The following is a 20,000-nucleotide window of genomic DNA, read 5'->3' on the forward strand; positions in this document are numbered from 1 at the left end:
TTATTGTGATGTATATAACATAGTGACATTGTAATAGAATTATGTCCATATTTGTAGTCTTTCCTATGTAAGTACAGAGTTTCAGAATGATTTTTGCCTACTTAGAATGGGGTTTATTTCTTAGGGGTATGGCTGTGGCTAAATCTGTTTACTTTTTTGTTGTGCTTGTATATGTTGCTTGCATCATTTAAAATAAACCTGTATTCTTTCACCAACTGGTATTTTCTCATTGTTTTAAAGACAAGTATCTTACTGTCAGAAGTTATTGTTCTTAGATTGTGGTACAGTTTTTCACTGTGTTCTAATTATACTAAACCCTTATAGAATAATGTTATGGATAATATGATATATAAACAATTTCTCCCTTATATTTTAATTTAATCTATATATTTTTATTATGAAATTCTATTTGTTAATTAAGCCTTTTGAGTAGTGGTGTCCCGTTTGAATCCTCTTAACCAGAAAAGTACCATATCAGTTAGGAATATAGAAAGCCTTTTTGATTTTTCAAATAAAGACAACTTAATTATGGCAGTTGGTTACACAGGTGTTAAAAAGACTGAAAAATCCAAAAGGGAAGGGGGCTTTTGGAGAAGCAAACAAGAAGAATGGGTAATGCCTAAGGATTAGAAGCTTGTGTCACTCATGGGCTGTAGAGCCCACAAATCTAGACCTGCTGCTACACTGTTGAGCACTGTAGGTCGGTTCTGGACCTGCCAGGGAGGTGCTGCTTTGACTGGGGATGGCGCCATCCACAGGGTTCTGTTTCTTTGTGTGTTCTATCCCAGCAACACCAGCATTTGACAGTCCCCAGCTTCTGACTTGCTCCACTTTCTGGTCTCCAACCAGAAAAAAACAGAACCTAACAAAGCCAGCTTGCAGAGGAGCCTCCAGCCTCTCGCAGAGCTGAGCTGAGCAGAGGACAGATTGAGGCCTCTGGCAGCTCAGTTAACATGCAGTTAAATGAGTGTATAAGTAAACCATGTATGTCTATAGTTATAAAAGTTAGGTTTTATGTTTCTAGTCCTAAGAACTTTAAAAGATGTATCCAAAATATTTTTAATCGCTGAAATGATTAATAGTATTGTAAATGATACAGGAATGGCAGCAGGACAAATGTTTGTCTGGACACAGTCCTATGCCTAATGGATGCACGTTAGATAAATGCTTTTTCCCTCCCTCATAACAAGCAGTGGTTAGGAATACTAGGGGGCTTCCCCGGTGGCTCAGCGGTAAAGAATTCACCTACAATGCAGGAGTCACAGGAGATGCAGGTTCGATCTGTGGGTCAGAAGATCCCCTGGAGCAGGGCATGGGCAACCCACTCCAGAATTCTTGCCTGGAGAATGCCATGGGCAGAGGAACCTGGCGGGCTACAGTTCATAGGGTTGCAAAAAGTCAGACACGACTGAAGTGACTTAGGACTTAGCACATACACAGGAATACTAGAACTATTGTCATACTTAAAATGTTGAAATATTATGAAGACTGAGGGATGGAATTTGGAGTATCAGAGGATTTAGTACTCCCTCTACCAACTTCCTCATATGCATACCCTTATTATCGCCGTTCCAAAATACTCAGGGCATTATAGTCCTTGTTCTAGTGTGGAAATACAAAGCAAGAGTGAACCTAAATCTGTTACCTTGTTCACAGTTGCAAGTATAGTTTATCCTTAGAGGAAATATGTTTTCTCAAGAAACATCAATTTGTCTAAATTTTAAAATCATGATAATTTTTCTGACTTTTCCGTTAAAACTTCAACAAACATGCCATTCTGTTCACATTTATCTATACTTGTCCATAGAAGATGATCTTAAAATTGCTTGCTTAGCTTTGGAAATCTGTATTTGATTGCTTTTGTATATATTAAATTTCTATCTATGTAAATGGTTTTTTATTTGGTATTCTAGACATTTATATTCATTCACTCAGGTATGTTACATGTCTCTGAGAACCAGGTTTTTAATTAATAAATTTTCTCTGAACCATTGGAGTACCACAGAGGAATCTCACTTCTCATACATAAATGGTGTGCTTGGAGACCGATCAGCTCTAAGATAGTACCCAACTCCCAACCACATTCTATCCTTTGTTCCTTCTCTTATGACAAATATCTGGAGTTGCCTATCTCTGGACATGAAGAGCTTTGAGGATATATCTATGATCATTATCAGCAGATTAGGAAGAAAAGCTTCCCAGGGAAAGAGCAGTTAGTTCTTGAAGATGTCCGCCTGTATCTGGCCCTTGATTGTGCTCTGCTGTGCTGTGCTAAGTCACTTCAGTCATAGTAGTAAAGACACTAGCCAAACCACAGATGTGGGGAGTGACGGCCAGGCTTATATGAGCTGGTCTGAGTCTAGAGGGAGTGCCTTTCCAGAGCATAGCAGAGGGGGTTTCCTCTCACACAAAATTACTTCTTTCACACTAACTTCCAAATGAAAGAGTATCTGAAAACAGTTTGGAACAAGTTCTTGTTCAGTAATGGAAGAACTAATTAAATTTCATCCATCCAGATTGAAGTGGATTATAGTCCATTTTTTTTACCCTCTGCTCTATTTTCTCCACTAGAAATATCATCTCATGTAGTTGTAATCTCATCATGTTGTGTGTTGTCATTTTATCTTGTAGTTCTCTTTAAGGTTTTCTTATTGTACATATTTATGTATTTCAGTGGGAGAACTGAAGTTCAGTCAGTTCAGTATGGCAAAGAAAAGGCAAATAAAGACAGAGTGTTTGCAAGGTAAGTGACGTCTAATTCAGTGTCTTGAGTTGTTTTCAAAGCAAGATTAAAATTACTAAAAACTCTTTTCCCACATATGATCACAGAGTTACCACATGATCCTGTCTTTAGTTAAACAATAAATTATGTTGAGGAAAAAATGCTACATTTTGTTGGAGGTTTTTTTTTTCCTTTTGTTAACACTTTTGAAAAACATAACTCATGTATTATCCAGCCCATTTCCATCTTTCTTTAAATCATATTGTTAAGTTGCTTTATTTGGGTACTATTTTGTTATCTTCATTTGTTAAGATCTATAAATAACCAGTTTGGTTTTTAAAAGTGAGATGACATGATCAGATTTGTGGTTTAGAAAATAGTTTTATGAGTAAGGACAGAAAATGAATTGAAAGTAAAGACTGGATATCCAGAGAGCAGTTAGGCAGTAATCCAAATGAAAATAGCCAAGACCTGAACTAAAACACTGGTAATGAAATGGTTAATTGGGAACAAATTTGAGGAATTTACTTTGTGGGTAGAGCTAGCACAAATCCTTGACCAGTTGGTGGAGGTATGTGAGAGACAGGAGTATCTGGAAAAGACTACCAGATTGGAGTGATGCAAATTGGACAGGGGTTACAGGAGAAACGGAGAAGGCAATGGCACCCCACTCCAGTACTCTTGCCTGGAAAATCCCATGGGCAGAGGAGCCTGGTGGGCTGCAGTCCATGGGGTTTTGAGGAGTCGGACACAACTGAGCGACTCCACTTTCACTTTTCACTTTCATGGATTGGAGAAGGAAATGGCAACCCACTCCAGTGTTCTTGCCTGGAGAATCCCAGGGACGGGGGAGCCTGGTAGGCTGCCATCTGTGGGGTCAACACAGAGTTGGACACGACTGAAGTGACTTAGCAGTAGCAGTACAGGAGAAAACGGATAGTAATAGAAAAGTTAAACTGCACAGGTCTAGTTTGAGATGTCTGAGCAGTAATCTAACAGTATTATCCAGTAGATGATTACATAATTAGAGCTGATGAAGGAGAATGACCAGATTGGTGGCAGCAAATATTAAATTGAAGACCTACCATGCTGAACATTATTTCAGGCCCTGGAAATACAGTGAAGAACAAGATAGACATCTTGAGTCTAATGAAGTTTAAACTCTAACTGGTGCAACAGAGACCTACAGTAGGTAAAGGACTGTGGCAGGGAAGGCCGTGAAGCTGGAGCCCATAATGGGCCAGAGTGTGCAAGGCCATAGTCAAGGAAATAGAGTGGCTGGCGGCAGCTGGAGTCTCTGTGGCCCTGTGCTGGGAATGGTAAGCACTTAGGAGTGTAAGTAGGAGCCACGAGGACTGAGAGCCTGGGAGGGATGTAAACTGACTTACATTTTTAAAAAATATGGTAGCATTCTCATGCTTTGGAGTGATAAACTGAAATATTTCCAAATATCATATGGTTTCTAGGATTTGCTTCAGAAAAATTGGTGGGAAAGGCAAAACAAGATTCTCGTGATGTTGATGGCTAAACCTGGGTCCTGAGTACATGGAGTTTATCAAACTTTTCTTTCTACTTTGTTTATGTTTGAAATGTTCAAAATAAAAATAAAGGGGAGGGTGGAAGATTATCCTGGCTGCTGGGGTAGGATCACTGTATGGGGTGTGAATGGAAAGAGAGTGATCAGGTAATCTCATAATGGCTCATACTTATTTTGTACTTATCTGTGCCAGTCAGTTTTTGTATGTTAACTCACAGTTTCCATACTCAGTGAATTACTGTAGTAAATCTAATACAAATGAGAAAACTGAGTAAGTTTGAATAACATACCTGAGATAGTTATGTAGATAGTGAGGGATGCAGATGAGATTCTAACCAGGTATCCTAGGTTCTAACCACACTTTTAACGTCTTTGCAGTAGTTTTTGCTGTTCTGCATCAGACAAGTGACTGTTTGATTCCTTCCCTGCCACAGATGTGAACGATGATCCTATTTATTGTCTGTCTCCTGCACTAGGATGTCAACTCTAGGAGGATGGCAGTTCCTCCGTCTTACTCACCGTAGTAGCCACAGCTCTTTAAAGAGTTCCCGTGCTGAGAGTCTGCTGCCAGTGGAGGCCTGAGAGTTTTAATAAATGAGAATTAGGCAATTTTGTTTTTGACTTTAATTTTCTTCTTAGTCTTTATCCGAAAGACCTCTCTGTTTTGTGTTTCTAGAGTAAAAAGTTTTTGTTTCTTTTTTCTTTCCTCTAAAAGTATAAATTGCTTTATTTTTTTCTACTCATATAAATGATAGTTCACTTTTTTTTTAAGTTCCAACAATGTCAAATAATGTAAAGAAAAAATTTGACCCCAAAACAATGTGTACTATTCAAAATTTTACCATATATATGCTCACCGAGATGTTTCTATGTATATCTGTATTTGTTTCAAAAATTGTTTCATGCTTTTTCTTGCTTGTTTTTCTGTCAGCATATCATAGGAATTTTCTTCAGTGTTGAAAAATCTGCAGTCATTTATGTCAGTAAATCTTAACAGCTAAGTCCTTTTAGCCTAATGTGTAGCTTTAACTCTTAAGATTCTTCCCTTTGTTCTGCCACTTATCTGCCTGCAGAGTCAAGGGTCATTACTTAATCTGAGGCTGAGCCAGCACTATTCCTGGAATGCTTGTAAAAATAAATAATAAATAATATTACAAGTACCTTTGAGTAAGGCATTTGAAACAAAATCATTAAAATGTGATTTTTGTGTGTTTGAATAATAAAATTTACTTAATTTTTTTTCTTCTTTCCTGATTTACCTTCATCCTGATTTGTCTATGAATAATCTACCCAATTGGAAAATTGTTGGTGAAAAATGCCTTGATACAGGAAAGATTTAGCTGGTCAGGGCTATAGCATTTTGCTGTGATGAGTTTAACTTGAATTGGAATGATATAATTCATTTTGGCATTTGTTCAAAGAAGTTTTGAAATTGGTTTATTTTGGCTTTATTTTTAGATTTATTGATGGAAATATTGTCTATATCTCTATTAAATACAAATCTTAGTGTCATGTTAGTGTTTTGGTTATTCAGAAAGGAGGGAAAAAAAGAGTAAAAACACTTAAGTTGTCTACCCTAATAGATATGCCTACTGAAATTATTCAAATTCCTCCTTTCTACAGTCGTAGATCCTTGTTTCCAGTTAGAAAATTCTAAGGACCTGTATAAAGGTAAAATGAACAGCAAAATGTTAATTTGAAATAATTTTCCATGAAATTGCTCTTGAGAAAGAAATAATTTACTTCCTATCAATTCTGCTTTAACTTAGAGTATATGTGTTTATTCTAGTTCTTAGTAGTATAACTTTTTTGCAACACTCCTTTCAGACTTGTTAAAATCAAAATAAATACTTTCCTGATTCTTCTCTGTTAAAACTGCACCATAACAAAATACTTATATTTTTTTAATTCTTTTCCTAACAAGAAGCTTAACTATTTTGCTGCTTGATATTTATAAAAACACTGAACATGATTTCAAAACTGGTTCTATTGTAATATGATATTCTACTATGAATACCAAATCATAGATGTATTATATGTTAATATTAATATCACATGCAAGACCTTTAACACATACAAATAAAGGAACTGAACTGAACTGACTGAACTGAACTGAAAGCTTTAATATTTTGAGCATATCAGATTTTGAGAAATAATGCAGATAGTTACACCTGCATCTTAGTTCTTTTTTTCCCAGAGTGGTTCCCAATACATTTTATTTTTTCAATTTTATTTAAATATTAAAAAATTTTTTATTTTATATTGGAGTATAGTTGATTAACAATATTGTGTTAGTTTCAGGTGGACAGCAAAGTGATTCGGTTACACATATACAAGTATTAATTCTTTTTCCATTTTGGTTATTACAGAATGTTGAACAGAACTCCTTGTGCTATAGTAAGCCTTTCAGTTCAGTTCAGTTCAGTCCAGTTCAGTCGCTCAGTCGTATCTGACTCTTTGCGAGCCCATGAATCACAGCACGCCAGGCCTCCCTGTCCATCACCAACACCCAGAGTTCACTCAAACTCTTGTCCATCGAGTTGGTGATGCCATCCAGCCATCTCATCTTGTGTCATCCCCTTCTTCTCCTGCCCCCAATCCCTCCCAGCATCAGGGTCTTTTCCAATGAGTCAACTCTTCTCATGAGGTGGCCAAAGTATTGGAGCTTCAGCTTTAGCATCAGTCCTTCCAGTGAACACCCAAGACTGATCTCCTTTAGGATGGACTGGTTGGATCTCCTTGCAGTCCAAGGGACTCTCAAGAGTCTTCTCCAACACCACAGTTCATAAGCATCAATTCTTCGGCACTCAGCCTTCTTCACAGTCCAACTCTCACATCCATACATGACCACAGGAAAAACCATAGCCTTGACTAGATAGACCTTTGTTGGCAAAGTAATATCTCTACTTTGAATATGCTATCTAGGTTGGTCATAACTTTTCTTCCAGGGAGTAAGCGTCTTTTAATTTTATGGCTGCAATCACCATCTGCAGTGATTTTGGAGCCCCCAAAAATAAAGTCCGACACTGTTTCCACTGTTTCCCCATCTATTTCCCATGAAGTGATGGGACCAGATGCCATGATCTTAGTTTTCTGAATGTTGAGCTTTAAGCCAACTTTTTCACTCTCTTCTTTAACTTTCATCAAGAGGCTTTTTAGTTCCTCTTCAGTTTCTGCCATAAGGATGGTATCATCTGCATATGTGAGGTTATTGTTGGTTGTCTATTTAAATATAGCAGTGTGTACATATCAGTCCCAAACTCCCAATCTATCCCTGCCCCTCAGCTTTCCCCATTGATAACCATGTTTGTTCTGTAAGTCTTTGAGTCTGTTTCTGTTTTGTAAATGAGTTCATTTGTATCATTTTTTAAAGATTCCATGTGATACGGGGTATTGTATGATACTTGCCTTTCTCTGTCTGACTTATGTCAGTTAGTAGTATGATCACTGGTCAGATAGTTCTTTGTTTTATATATACATCATTAAAGTGTGAAATTGTTTTAATTGGTTATCTTATAAAACAAATACGTAGTATTTAGTGACTGACAGAGCTAAAATTCCAATATGATGGGCCCCAAAGAAGTGTCATGTTTCTTTTGTTGCTGAAATTGTATGAATCCTCTTTGAAATAATAAGTCGTCACTAGGATGGGGTTTTTATTAGTACTGTTTTAATGATCTTACTAGCTCTGAAAGACTAAGCTTTTCTGGTATTGTGGTAATCTGGTGCATATATATCTCAATACCCTGGAGGTTTTTAGCAATTATTTAATTATTCTGTTAGAGTATTAGAGATTTCTAGAACCCTTGCTCACTCCTTGGGATTTCAGTTGGCAGTATAAATAGATAGAAAAGGTTTCTCCTTAAACTTTTTATGTAATGTTGCTTTTTCAGCAATAATAAATATTAATTTATTTTTCTGATACATCAGTTCTTTGAATTGCTTCCAGACTTTTTAAATTGTCACATAATACCTAAGGAAAAAACAAAAAAATGTTCCCATGCAACAGAAAAATAAGGTGCCATGGTCAGAAAATAAATTTACCACATTGCAAACACTGATGAAGTGTGGTATTTTTTTCTCTGAAATTTCCACACTGAACAGGAAACAGACAGCAAGCTTGAGTGGGTGGGTCTCTGAGGTTAAAACTGTTAATAAAATAAAATACCTTGAAATTTAGTTTTAAATGCAAAGCATTTCCATCCATGTTTAGTTTATTAACAACAGTAAAGTGTGCTGATGCTTTACATTAGGTGAGTATAACTAGATTTTTTTTTCCTCCTTCAAATAACTCTTTCCCTCCTTTAGAAAATGAAAATAGGTGATCTCTGATTGTGGTTAGTGAACTCACTTAAACAGTTTACATTTAATAATCTAATATGTGAGTAATCTATTACAGTAAGAATTAGCGTTAATAGAAAAGGTATAAATACTATTTATTCTAATAATCTTTATTTCAGTTTAAAAAAAATGTAATACAGGAGATTATTTACTTTTTTGTGAATGATGAGGCAGACTAAATAGTATACCGAGTTATTTTCAAATCAGAAAATCCTGTAATTTAAACTCGTGATAGTGGCAAGTGTTTATGTTTAAATTACTTCAAATTCACTTATTAAAAGTGAAATCTGAGTCAATGATTTTTTTTTTTGATTGATAACATTACTTCTCTTTTAGAAAACTTTTAGTGTTCTTAAGGAGATGTCAGTCAACTATATTTCAATAAAAAAAAAAAAGCAATGTCATTGTCCAATGTAAAAATATTTTGGCTATGAGTACATGAAATGATAGAGCATTTGTGTGGTTTGAATTCAGAAGTAAAGTTCTTTGTGATTTAGTAAAATTAATAAACTAAAACATTGCACTGCAAATTTACATGCTCATAGGTCGTTTCAGAAGGTAGGGAATGACCTTAGGAGCATATATTTTACAAGTAAATTTAGGTATTTAGATGTAGAAGCCTAAGTGGTTTGTCTAAAGGAAGGTCAAAGCTAGGATTGATGGTCCCCAGTCATTATTTTAATGTTTTCTACTATGTATTACGTAAATTTTCTTGGGTACTCTTGTTCAGTATTACCATGGTTTTTAAATCTGGTCTGTGTGCATCAGTGAATTTACTACTGAAATATAAAACTACCTGAGTTTAGAAGATGGTATAGTATGTGTTTTTATGTAATTTACTTAATTCATTACATTAATCTTCATATGACTTTCTGCATGTCAAAAAGCTAAGCATTTAAACAGATATCATATATGTTTCATAAACTTTGACCACTTTTTGAATTTGTATAACAAATGACTTCACTTGTTAATTTACCTAAAATTCTAAGGGTTTTTGTTCTCTCCAAAGATCACTTAGTCTCTTTATCACTATAGTAACTGACCATATAAAGTTAAGAAAACATATGCTGTGCCCCACCATGAGACAAAATAGTTAACTTTCTAAATGTTTCCTAAAGAAGAAAAAAATCCACTGGCCTACTGTATTTAAAAGGGGAAAATTTAAATAAAATATACACAGTTTTTGTGCTGTCCTCATTGAGTCAGAGGATCAGGGTTTCAGTTTAAGGACACCCAGGAAATGATACGTTAGGAATTAAAGCATCCCAAGAGTCACAGAAACTGTGGAAAAGAGACAGACAGTGCCTATAATACTGATAGTATCTGGGAAAACTTGCTAACCAGCTGTTCCATTGTTTTTTTCTTTACCGTCCTTGCTTTGTTTCTTTTGTCTCCTACTTCCTTATTCTCTTTCCTTCTTTTTCTTAGCCTTCTCTCTTCATATAAAGCAGATTTACTGTCTTAAGAAATTGTTTGGTAAATAGCCTCCAGATGAATTGATTTCTTACAAGTAAAAGCATTATGTTTACTCATCTAGACTGTGATCTATTAAGATGATTTCTAAAGTTTAGTACATAGTTTGGGGTTTAAAAATAAATTTTTTACATATTATTTAAATTGTTACTCCAGATCCCCAAGTAAGCCCTTGGCACGGAAATTAATGGATTGGGAAGTAGTCAGCAGGAATTCACTATCTGATGACAGGTTAGAAACACAGAGCCTTCCATCACGATCTCCACCAGGAACGCCTAACCAGTAAGTACATCAGGAGTACGTTTTGCTAGGTTCTAAATTTTTGGCTGTATGTTTCTAGGGGCTGAACATCATAATATGTAAAGTTTAAATAGTTCATTCAGGCATGATTGTCATTGCTCCAGGGCATTATTTTTCTTATCTTGGAACTCCCAGTGTAAGCAGAGCAGAAAATAAAAATGCTCGCTTAACTACAAAGCTGACCTTCATAGTCAGGCTACTGACCAATAAATGAAGATCTCTTAGTAGACTTAAAATCTGGGGGTATGGTTGTTGATGGTATAATCCTTTTGCTTGTGTGTCTCCAACACAGTTTCTAGGGGACCACATTACTTGAATATGCTAGGTGCTGTGATTTTCTTACTTAAGCTCCCACCCTGCTCTTGGGTTGTGACTGTGTTCTAGGAAACAGTGGTCTCCAGCCTCAGTTCCCACAGGCGCAGCCATAGCTCTGCTGAGGAGCACAGATATTCAGCAATTTCTGTGAATATGTTTCATCCTAGCATTTCTCACAAAAGCTGGATGCTTGGGTGTAGGGAGTAATAATAATACACATGTTCTGGCCAAAGATGTTATCTTAATTTTGTAGAGTTAACAGATGTGTTGTATTATATGTATGTGGTTAAGATAATGATAACAATATGAGTGTCAGTTGACTGTTGAGTGTCAGTTGAATTTGACCGTTAACCCAAAAAATATTTGAAGTTTGGCATGGAATGTAATATTTAAAGAAGTTCCTTTGGACTTATTTTATGCACATTAATGTTCAGTAAATGTGCACTAAATCCTAAAAGTTGTTTTGCTAATGAGTGTCAGTTTAAGAATAAATTTCTACTGTGTTAGATGTAAAGTATGGTCATAAACAGTTTTTTTCATAGCATGTTGTCTTCCTTACTACTAGAAACAAAATAGACTCAAAGTTTCTCAGTATCTTGCTAAGTTATCTTTCTTATAATAGACTGTGTATAAATTCAAAGGCTTGAATTCAACTTGCTTGAAGAAGATCCCGAACCTGGTCTCTTTTCCAGCCAGCCTTTCTTGTTTCCAGTATCCCTCTAAACAATTACAGAAAATTGTAGAAAACACAAGAAATTTAAACCAGACAATTGAATTAATTAATTGTCACTAACTCTGGTCAAAATTTCTGGTAATAAAACAATTTTAGGTATGATCTGAAAAAAAATTTTTTTTCCATAAATTTTAAAGTGACTACGTCTCTTATGAGGATGGAAATACTGTGTTCAGTATCTCTATTCTTAGAAATTATAGAAAGCCCCATTTATAAATGAAAGAATTTATTAAAGGATTAAAAAAGAGTACAGACCAAATATGAAAAGATATTTCTGAATTATTTATTCCTTTTATTTTGTAAATGCTGCTTAAGATGCAAATCTGTAGTGACTAAAACCCAGAAACATTAAGGTTGGTAGAGATAACAGATGATTGAAATAGATAAAATCCCCATGGCAGATTGCTAACTTTAGCTCAGATCTTTGACTTGCTGTGTTCTTTCTGTTTACCCCATACTGTCTTTGTCAGAGACTCAGCTTAGTAAAATGTGGTTAGTCTTAAAAACACACACCCACTTTCTAATGCAATCATATAATTAAGAAACTTGAAAATACTGAGGTAAAGCACATTTTCACTCAGTTTCTCTTCCTCTTCTCATAGTCGAAATTCTGCATTCACCCAAGAGGGAACCCGGTTGCGGCCATCTTCGGTGGGTCATCTGGTGGGCCACATGGTCCACACTTCCCCAAGTGAGGCCTTTGGGAATCATCACTCTCCATCCTCCACACAAGCTAATAGCATTGTTTTGGAATCATCACCGTAAGGCTTTTTTTCATTTAGCTTCCTTCTTATAAATAATAATGCCCCAAATTATTTCATTTGAAATAATCTGGGAAATTATGGTATTTGATACAAGATTTTATTTGTACAATGTTTTAAAAAGTCATATATTTGTAAATGTGCTTATATGTTCCTGAAGGTCTTGGTGGCCCCTCACTTCACAGAATCACTGTTGTTATTATTTTTGACTCTGTGTATACTTGAACTTTAGTTCATACTATTACATATTTCTGTAGTTTAATGTATCACTGTGGTCTGGCAGTAAGGTGATGAAAGGTAGACTTTCCTTAATATTTTTCAGGAAGGGAGCCATAAGAATAAATAGGCAGTATTGGGGGAAATTAAGTAGCAAGGGAAAAGATGACACTGACAATAAGTTCTAGAAAGCATGCATGTACCATTTCTAAAATTCATTTCTATCTCATTACAAACTGCGTAAATTAAACTTCATAACTCAGTATGTCAGTTTAATGCCAACATGCTTACCTCATATTAATAGGCAGTTTCCTGATTTATTGGTTCATATAATGCAGTTAATTCATGTGGAAGTAAAAATACAGTGTACAAATTAGGAAGAAGATACTGTATAAGATAATAGATAAGATCTGTTAATTGTTGAGAAGGAAAAAGAGGTTTAAAATATAATGAAAGTAATCAGGGTTGAAGAAAGGGTGGGTCTAAATGATGGAAAGATGGAGAGCAGGTGGAGTGTTGTTCTCCAGGAAAGCCTGCCTGGTCCAGAGGAGCCACTGCTGTCCTCAGTGTGTGGCCAGCGGGGAAGGTGGCCAAGCTGTCAAGACCACTGGGTGGTTAGTCTGGCTAATGTGGAGCTTCATGAAAGATTTTGACCGAGTATGTACTTTATAAAGGATGGAGGAATAGAAAGATACACACTGCACACCATGGAATGTGCCCTATGTGCACTGTGAATGGACGAGAGTTAAGATTGGTGGAAATTTATAATGTTTTATCACTTTAAAAATTATAACTAACCTTTTTGTTTGATTATAAATAATAAGCAGGTATTTTCTACTTCTGAAACTTTAAGAAGTGTACAGTCATTAAGGATGTGATTGAAATGCCAACTGATTAAATTTTAGAATGACATGCTTTTAGCACATGAAAGCTGACCACATAGAGGAATGACAAAGCCCATCTCATTATAGACAGATCAGTGTCACTCCTGGGGCCTGACCACATGGTCTCAGTCTGGTTTTTGAAGGGCTGCTTTCATGGACACACATACACATCTGCATACACATACAGTTGAGTATTTCCTTTTGTGAATTGTATAGAATCACAAATCCCCCAAATCACTTACCCTCTTCAGAATACCTTTGTTGTCTTTTCCTAACCTGAAATGGAAAAGCAGGTTTGGCATAGACTGGAACCATGCAGAGTGTTTGCTTCCCCTGCCCAGTCCACAAGAATTTCGGATGTTTCAGGCTTTCTCTTTGGATGTGTATTTTATGAAGCCTATATGTTTGTATTCAGTTTGAATCTATAACACTGCATCTGAAATTCAGCCAATTTAATGAGAGAGTTCTGAAAAGACAAGCATAATGGTAAACTAATAATAGTAACTAATATTAGTAGCTTACAATCAGTTTTTTTTCATAAATTATCTCACTGTTCTACTCAGAGAACTCAATAAAATAGAAAAGATATATAACCCCACTTTATAGAAGAGAAAAAGCCACACTTACAGCATTTGTTCCAAATTACAGAACTAAAACTCAGATTTTCTTACCTGAGCCAGTCTGTAGAACTTTGTAGAACTTCCTGGGCAAGGCTTTGTTGATTTTTTTTTTTTCCCATTTAGAGCAAATATTTTTCAACTTGGACTCCATAGATTTTAGTTTTACCTTGGTCACATGTGAAAAGAGTTCCAGCAATATGCTGGATTAAGCACAGAGCATCTCAGAGTAGTGCATGGAAGTAGATGTTGAGCTAGCTCACCAGTTGCCTGGTTTTTGAATGAGTCCATGGGAATTAAGGTGAGTCTTGACTTGGGTCACTGGGTGAGCTTGCCCGCTTCACAGGAGAAAATGCTATTAACTCACAGGTGTGTTTATTATAGAAACAAATAGGAGGCTGTTTTATTGCTTAGAATAAAGTTACCATTTAAAGACAGGGGTGATTGAAACTACATCCTACCATTTCCTTCCTTTCATTAAATGTTCCACAGAAAATCAGACTATTTTTAGTTTGTAATTTTTCTAAGATAATCATTAGCTGTAAATTACTTTTAAAATACCTAACAGATTTTTAAAAAAATAAATTCACACCACAATACCGATAAGTAACAGGGAAGTTTGATTATTTCTAAAAAATAATTGGCAGAGCATGTGAATGGGAGATGGATAAATTTTATTTTTATTATGATACAGATTGCTAAAGGCTGTAATAGAGAACTGTTTTGACTGCAGAGTAAGCAAATGAAATCACTGATGTTGGTGAAGCATTCATGAGGAAATTTAAAACTGACTGGACTGAAATAAGTCAGGAAAGTTTTTACCCACTTGGCTTGATTGACAATTTTAACAACTCTTTTGCTGCTGTGTTAAAATATGCCTGTAACAGCAAAGTGCACTTAAGTATAATATTTTCATTTTTTGCCCTTCACATAACATTTTCCAAAATGTCCAAGTTTAAGATAAGCATATTATTGAAAGTTGGGCATTGAAACACTTGTAGAATTGCATTCCTGGCTCTCCTTTTTTCTTAACATCCAAAAGGTAAGACGGGTAGTAATTTGTCCATAAATTTTTTATGTGGATAAAATTTGAACAGTATGTGTTTCAAGTCCTTTTTCCCATCCAGCCCCCACTTTGGATCATTTTAGGCAAGTTATTGGTTTCAGATATATCAAAAACCTTTCCATTAGGAATATATTATCAATTAAAGTAAATATGGATGTGGTTAGAGCCCTGATCTTGTATTCTGTTCATTTTAAAGACAAACAGTTTCTGGTAGAATTTAAGATACTACCATTAAAAGCAGAATGGAATGAAAGAAAATAGTCATGTTCAGCATTTGCTCTGATAAGGTCTGTTGAAGCCTCAGATACTAGTAGATAGGAGGGTTGCTTAATGAAGACAGGTGACACTAGTGATTGTAATTGAATGAGACAAGAGCTCCTGGTGTGTGTCTTAGTTTTTGTCTATCTTAAAAACTGGCTTCTGAGCAGCATTTCATTTGAAGAAAAGAGTCCACTGCTACAGGTTTGCATGCATGCTAAGTTGCTTCAGTCATATCCAACTCTTTGTGGCTTCATGGACTGTAAGACTCAGGCTTCTGTGTCCATGGGTTCTCCAGACAAGAATACTGGAGTGGGTTGCCATGGCCTTCTCTAGGGGATCTTCCCAATCCAGGGATCGAACCTTGGTCTCTGGCAGGCGGATTCTTTACCGCTAGCGCCACCTGGGAAGCCCATAAAGTTTGTGTACCATGTGTGCGTGCTACAGGTTAAAAGAAACCCCTGATTTAAAATAAGTTTCCTCCTGCTTTTTGCAGTTGTTTTCTGTGAGGTGCAACTATAACTTAGTGTTAAGAGCACAAGCTCTGGATTCAGACTGGGTTTAAAACTTGGTTCCACCACTTCTAATTATGTGACCTTGGGTGAGTTATTTTATCTCTGTAAGCCTTGATTTCCTTGTCTGTAAAAGCAGGACGATCATATCTATCTCATAGGACTGCTGTGAACATTTAATGAGATGCTTATTAGTAGTTCAGCAGAGGAAAATGTGCTTAGTATATGTTAATTATAATAAATACAAATACATCTTTCATTTAATTGGGGGAGGGTATATACCAGCAGCTTTTAAGTATATTATCAACCCTTTATCTGTCTGCATGTCTGAAGTATGGATGTTCGGTTGAACACAATGAGGAATTCCCCAAATTCTCAACTTTATTATTCAGTTCCTAATCACCAGAGACTGTAGATTTCATAATCATCAAATGTTAAATCTAGTTCCCTGAGCTATTCTCTCCTAGACTGCCCCATTCCAGTCTTGTCTAATGAGTCACTGTGTCTTTGTCCTACCTCTTCAATTCCTTTTGACTAGTCCTCAAAGCTTTGCTTTCCCTCTGCTTCTCTGAACTATTGGCACTGATCACTTTGCCTGCAGGCTCAGTGTAACCCCGCTCCCATGCCAGTCTTGATCCAGTCTAGCCTGCAAATACTCAACTGCTCTAGGACAAGGAAATAAAAGAACGAAAGAGGGTTCGATGTAAGAGTATTAAGCCGCGGGCCTCAGAGGATTCACCATGTGAGATGCTGTACCTGCGAGAGCAGGACTAAGTGCAGGTGTAGGCTGTTTCACTGAAGTATGATTACCTGCCATCCAGCTCTGGCAAAAGTCTCCAGGACTTGCATTTGGAAACGAAGGTCGGAGACTTAAAGTTTGGTTGAAACCAGAAATCTCAGGTCTGGCACCTTGGTTCTGGAGTAGATGCCTAGTGATAAAATAATACGACATTTTCAAGTGTATTCTTCTGTTAATCATATCTTATGGAGAAAGAAATGGCAGTCCACACCAATATTCTTGCCCGGAGAACCCCAAGGACAGAGGGGCCCAGCAGGCTACGGCTCATGGGATCACAAGAGTCGGGCATGACGTAGCGACTAAACCACTACCACCAATCATATCCTGGGGAGTTTCTAAACACTTGAATTGTCTTGAGCATAAATTAGTAATCAGTTTGAAATGGTGTTTACTTTGAAAAACTCTAAATGTTACTATAAATTAGCCAAAATATCAAGAAGCCTGAATTTTGAACCAGAATTTTATCTGTATCTCACAGAAGTATGGCAAGGGTAAATGCCTAATGAAGACAGGTGACACTAGTGATTGTAATTGAATGAGACAAGAGCTCCTGGTGTGTATCTTAGAAAATAAGAGTTTTAATGAAAAAGGAGCCATCATTTCTGTTAAGTTTGTATTAGTGTCTACCAAGAGTATGGTTTTTGTTTTCTACTCTTAACTTAGAATAAACTTTTATATGTATGAACGGTATATTGGTACGGTTAAACTTTGGGCAGCATTTTTTTTTTTTTTTTTTACAGTTTTCAGGGTTTATCCTGTTCATTTTTCTTTTTTATGAGTAATTATAATAATCTCTTTGGGATTATATTTTCTATACTGTCTGTATGACCAGTTTTTTTTCCCAGCTCCCATAGTTAAAGCCAACTGATTACTTCTACTTGTAAGACCCCAGCCACACCCTGATCCCTCTTCTTACTTTGTTCCTGTTTCCCAAGTCCTGCCTAAACTACCTGATAGTAGATGCTGGTCTTCCTTTAAGTTATAGGTCCCTTCTTTCAGATGCTAGCTGTTATTCCTTGTAGGGCTTCATTCCACTACACTGCCTGGTTGTCCTTCCAGAGTATGTGATGTCTCTTCATTCTGTTTTCCTTGGCAGTTTTTGTTTGTTTTTGTTTTGTCCTAGAAATAGAAGCGTTTTAAAGAACTGGCCTATTTCATGATATTATTTCAAATGTATTATAATTTTAAATTACAGTACATGGTTTACCTATGAAAGTCATCTTCCGGTGGAGGTGGACTTCCTGTTGCTAGAGGGAGGGTGGGAGTGGGGCGGCTGGCTCATCCATGTGTGGTTGTGTGGGGCGGCCTGGGGCGGCCCCGGAGTGGCTGATCCTCTGCCTGCAGGGACCGGAGTCACGAGGCGGCTGCCATGGTGGTGTTGAAGAGCCAGCTCAAGAAAATGGTGTCCAAGTACAAATACAGAGACCTAACTGTATGTGAAACTGTTAACGTTATTACTTTATACAAAGATCTCAAACCTGTATTGGATTCATACGTTTTTAATGACGGCAGTTCCAGAGAACGAATGAACCTTACTGGCACAATTCCTGTGCCTTATAGAAATAATACATAGAGTATTCCAATCTGCCTGTGGCTGCTGGACACAAATCCGTATAATCCCCCTATCTGTTTCATTAAGCCTACTAGCTCAATGACTATTAAAACAGGAAAGCATGTGGATGCTAATGGTAAGATATATCTTCCTTATCTACATGAATGGAAGCACCCACAGTCAGACTTACTGGGGCTTATTCAAGTCATGATTGTGGTGTTTGGAGATGAATCTCCAGTCTTCTCTCGTCCTACTATTTCAGCATCCTATCCACCATACCAGGCAGTAGAGCCATCAAATACTTCCTACGTGCCAGGTCTGCCAAGTGGGATTTCCGCATACCCATCCGGGTACCCTCCCAATCCCAGTGGTTACCCAGGCTGTCCTTGTCGACCTGGTGGTCAGTATCCTGCCACAACAAGTTCCTAGTACCCTTCCCAGCCTCCTGTGACCACTTTTGGTCCCAGTAGGGATGGCACAATCAGCGAGGACACTATCTGAGCCTCTCTCATCTCAGTGGTCAGTGACAGACTGAGATGGCGGATGAAGGAGGAAATGGATCGTGCCCAGGCAGAATTCAGTGCCTTGAAATGAATAGAGGAAGACCTGAAGAAAGGTCACCAGAAACTCAAAGAGATGGTTACCCGTTTAGGTCAAGAAGTAGCTGAGGTTGATAAAAACATAGAACTTTTGAGAAAGAACTCAGTTCTCCTCTGGAGAAAATGGAAAATCAGTCTGAAAACAATGATATTGATGAAGTTGTCATTCCCACAGCCCCACTATACAAACAGATCTTAAATCTGTATGCAGAGGAAAATGCTATTGAAGACACCTGGGAGAAGCTTTGAGGCGGGGAGTAATAGACCTAGACATCTTCCTAAAGCATGTGCGTCTTCTGTCCCATAAACAGTTCCAGCTGAGGGCACTAATGCAGAAAGCAAGAAAGACTACCGGTCTCAGTGACCTCTACTGACTTCCCTGATACCAGATGGAGATTGAACTCTTCTAAAGTATTCTTTTCTTCTCTTCCTTTCTCTTATATCAGTGAAGTGAAGGGAAGTCGCTCAGTCGTGTCCAACTCTTTGTGACCCCATGGGGTGTAGCCTATCAGGCTCCTCTGTCCGTGGGATTTTCCAGACAAGAGTGCTGGAGTGGATTGCCATTTCCTTCTCCAGGGGACCTTCCCGACCCAGGAATCGAACCCATGTCTCCCACATTGCAGGCAGACGCTTTACCGTCTGAGCCACCAGGGAAGTCACCTTAATTCAGTAGGTGCCCCCCAAAAAAAAGTTTACAGAGGATAGAAAGTGCATTAATAAACGCCAGTCTTTACCAAAAGAAAACAGAAAACATATTATTGATTCAAAATATTTTACACTTGAATGATAAATTGGAATAACATTATTATTATTATTATTACAGTTTATCATTCAAGTGTAAAATATTTTGAATCAATAATATGTTTTCTGTTTTCTTTTGGTAAAGACTGGCTTTTATTAATGCACTTTCTATCCTCTGTAAACTTTTTTTGTGCTGAATGTTGGGACTGACTATGCTAAATAAAATTTGTTGCATTAAAAAATGTCATCTTCCTAGATAATTGTTTAAGTAATAGATTGACTGCATGTAATACTTCTGCATTAAATATGAACACGGGAGTTATTTCTTAAAATAAGATGAGTTAATATGGGTATGTTTTTAAAATGTAATTGATAGCTTTTGCCCAGAATAAGAATTTTAGGAGTCTGTATTTATATTCTTGATTACTTTTATACACTGTAGAAAGATAGGTAGGTAGAAAGAAAGAAGAGAGAGTGAATGTTTGGTTATTGAAGTTGAAAAAACAGAAAGGGTAATTGCTGCCACGATTACTGGGAGAGCACATAATTAGTGAAAGTTCCCCAGACCAACTAT

The 20,000-nt window shown here is 36.8% G+C and overlaps 1 protein-coding gene and 1 pseudogene across 2 annotated transcripts in view; both read left to right on the forward strand.

Annotated features, from left to right (window-relative positions):
* PTPN4 (protein tyrosine phosphatase non-receptor type 4) overlaps positions 1–20,000 on the forward strand; it is a 162,147-nt gene that overhangs the window by 104,384 nt on the left and 37,763 nt on the right. For both annotated transcript variants that reach the window (XM_052658675.1, XM_052658683.1), the window contains exons 12-14: positions 2,675–2,743; positions 10,230–10,355; positions 12,024–12,182. In XM_052658675.1, the coding sequence (XP_052514635.1) occupies positions 2,675–2,743; positions 10,230–10,355; positions 12,024–12,182 (354 nt within the window). The remainder of the gene's footprint in view (positions 1–2,674; positions 2,744–10,229; positions 10,356–12,023; positions 12,183–20,000) is intronic.
* On the forward strand, positions 17,904–19,059 carry LOC128065510 (tumor susceptibility gene 101 protein-like; annotated as a pseudogene).

Source organism: Budorcas taxicolor, chromosome 2 (genome assembly GCF_023091745.1).
Source record: "Budorcas taxicolor isolate Tak-1 chromosome 2, Takin1.1, whole genome shotgun sequence".
Classification (NCBI taxonomy): Eukaryota; Metazoa; Chordata; class Mammalia; order Artiodactyla; family Bovidae; genus Budorcas; species Budorcas taxicolor.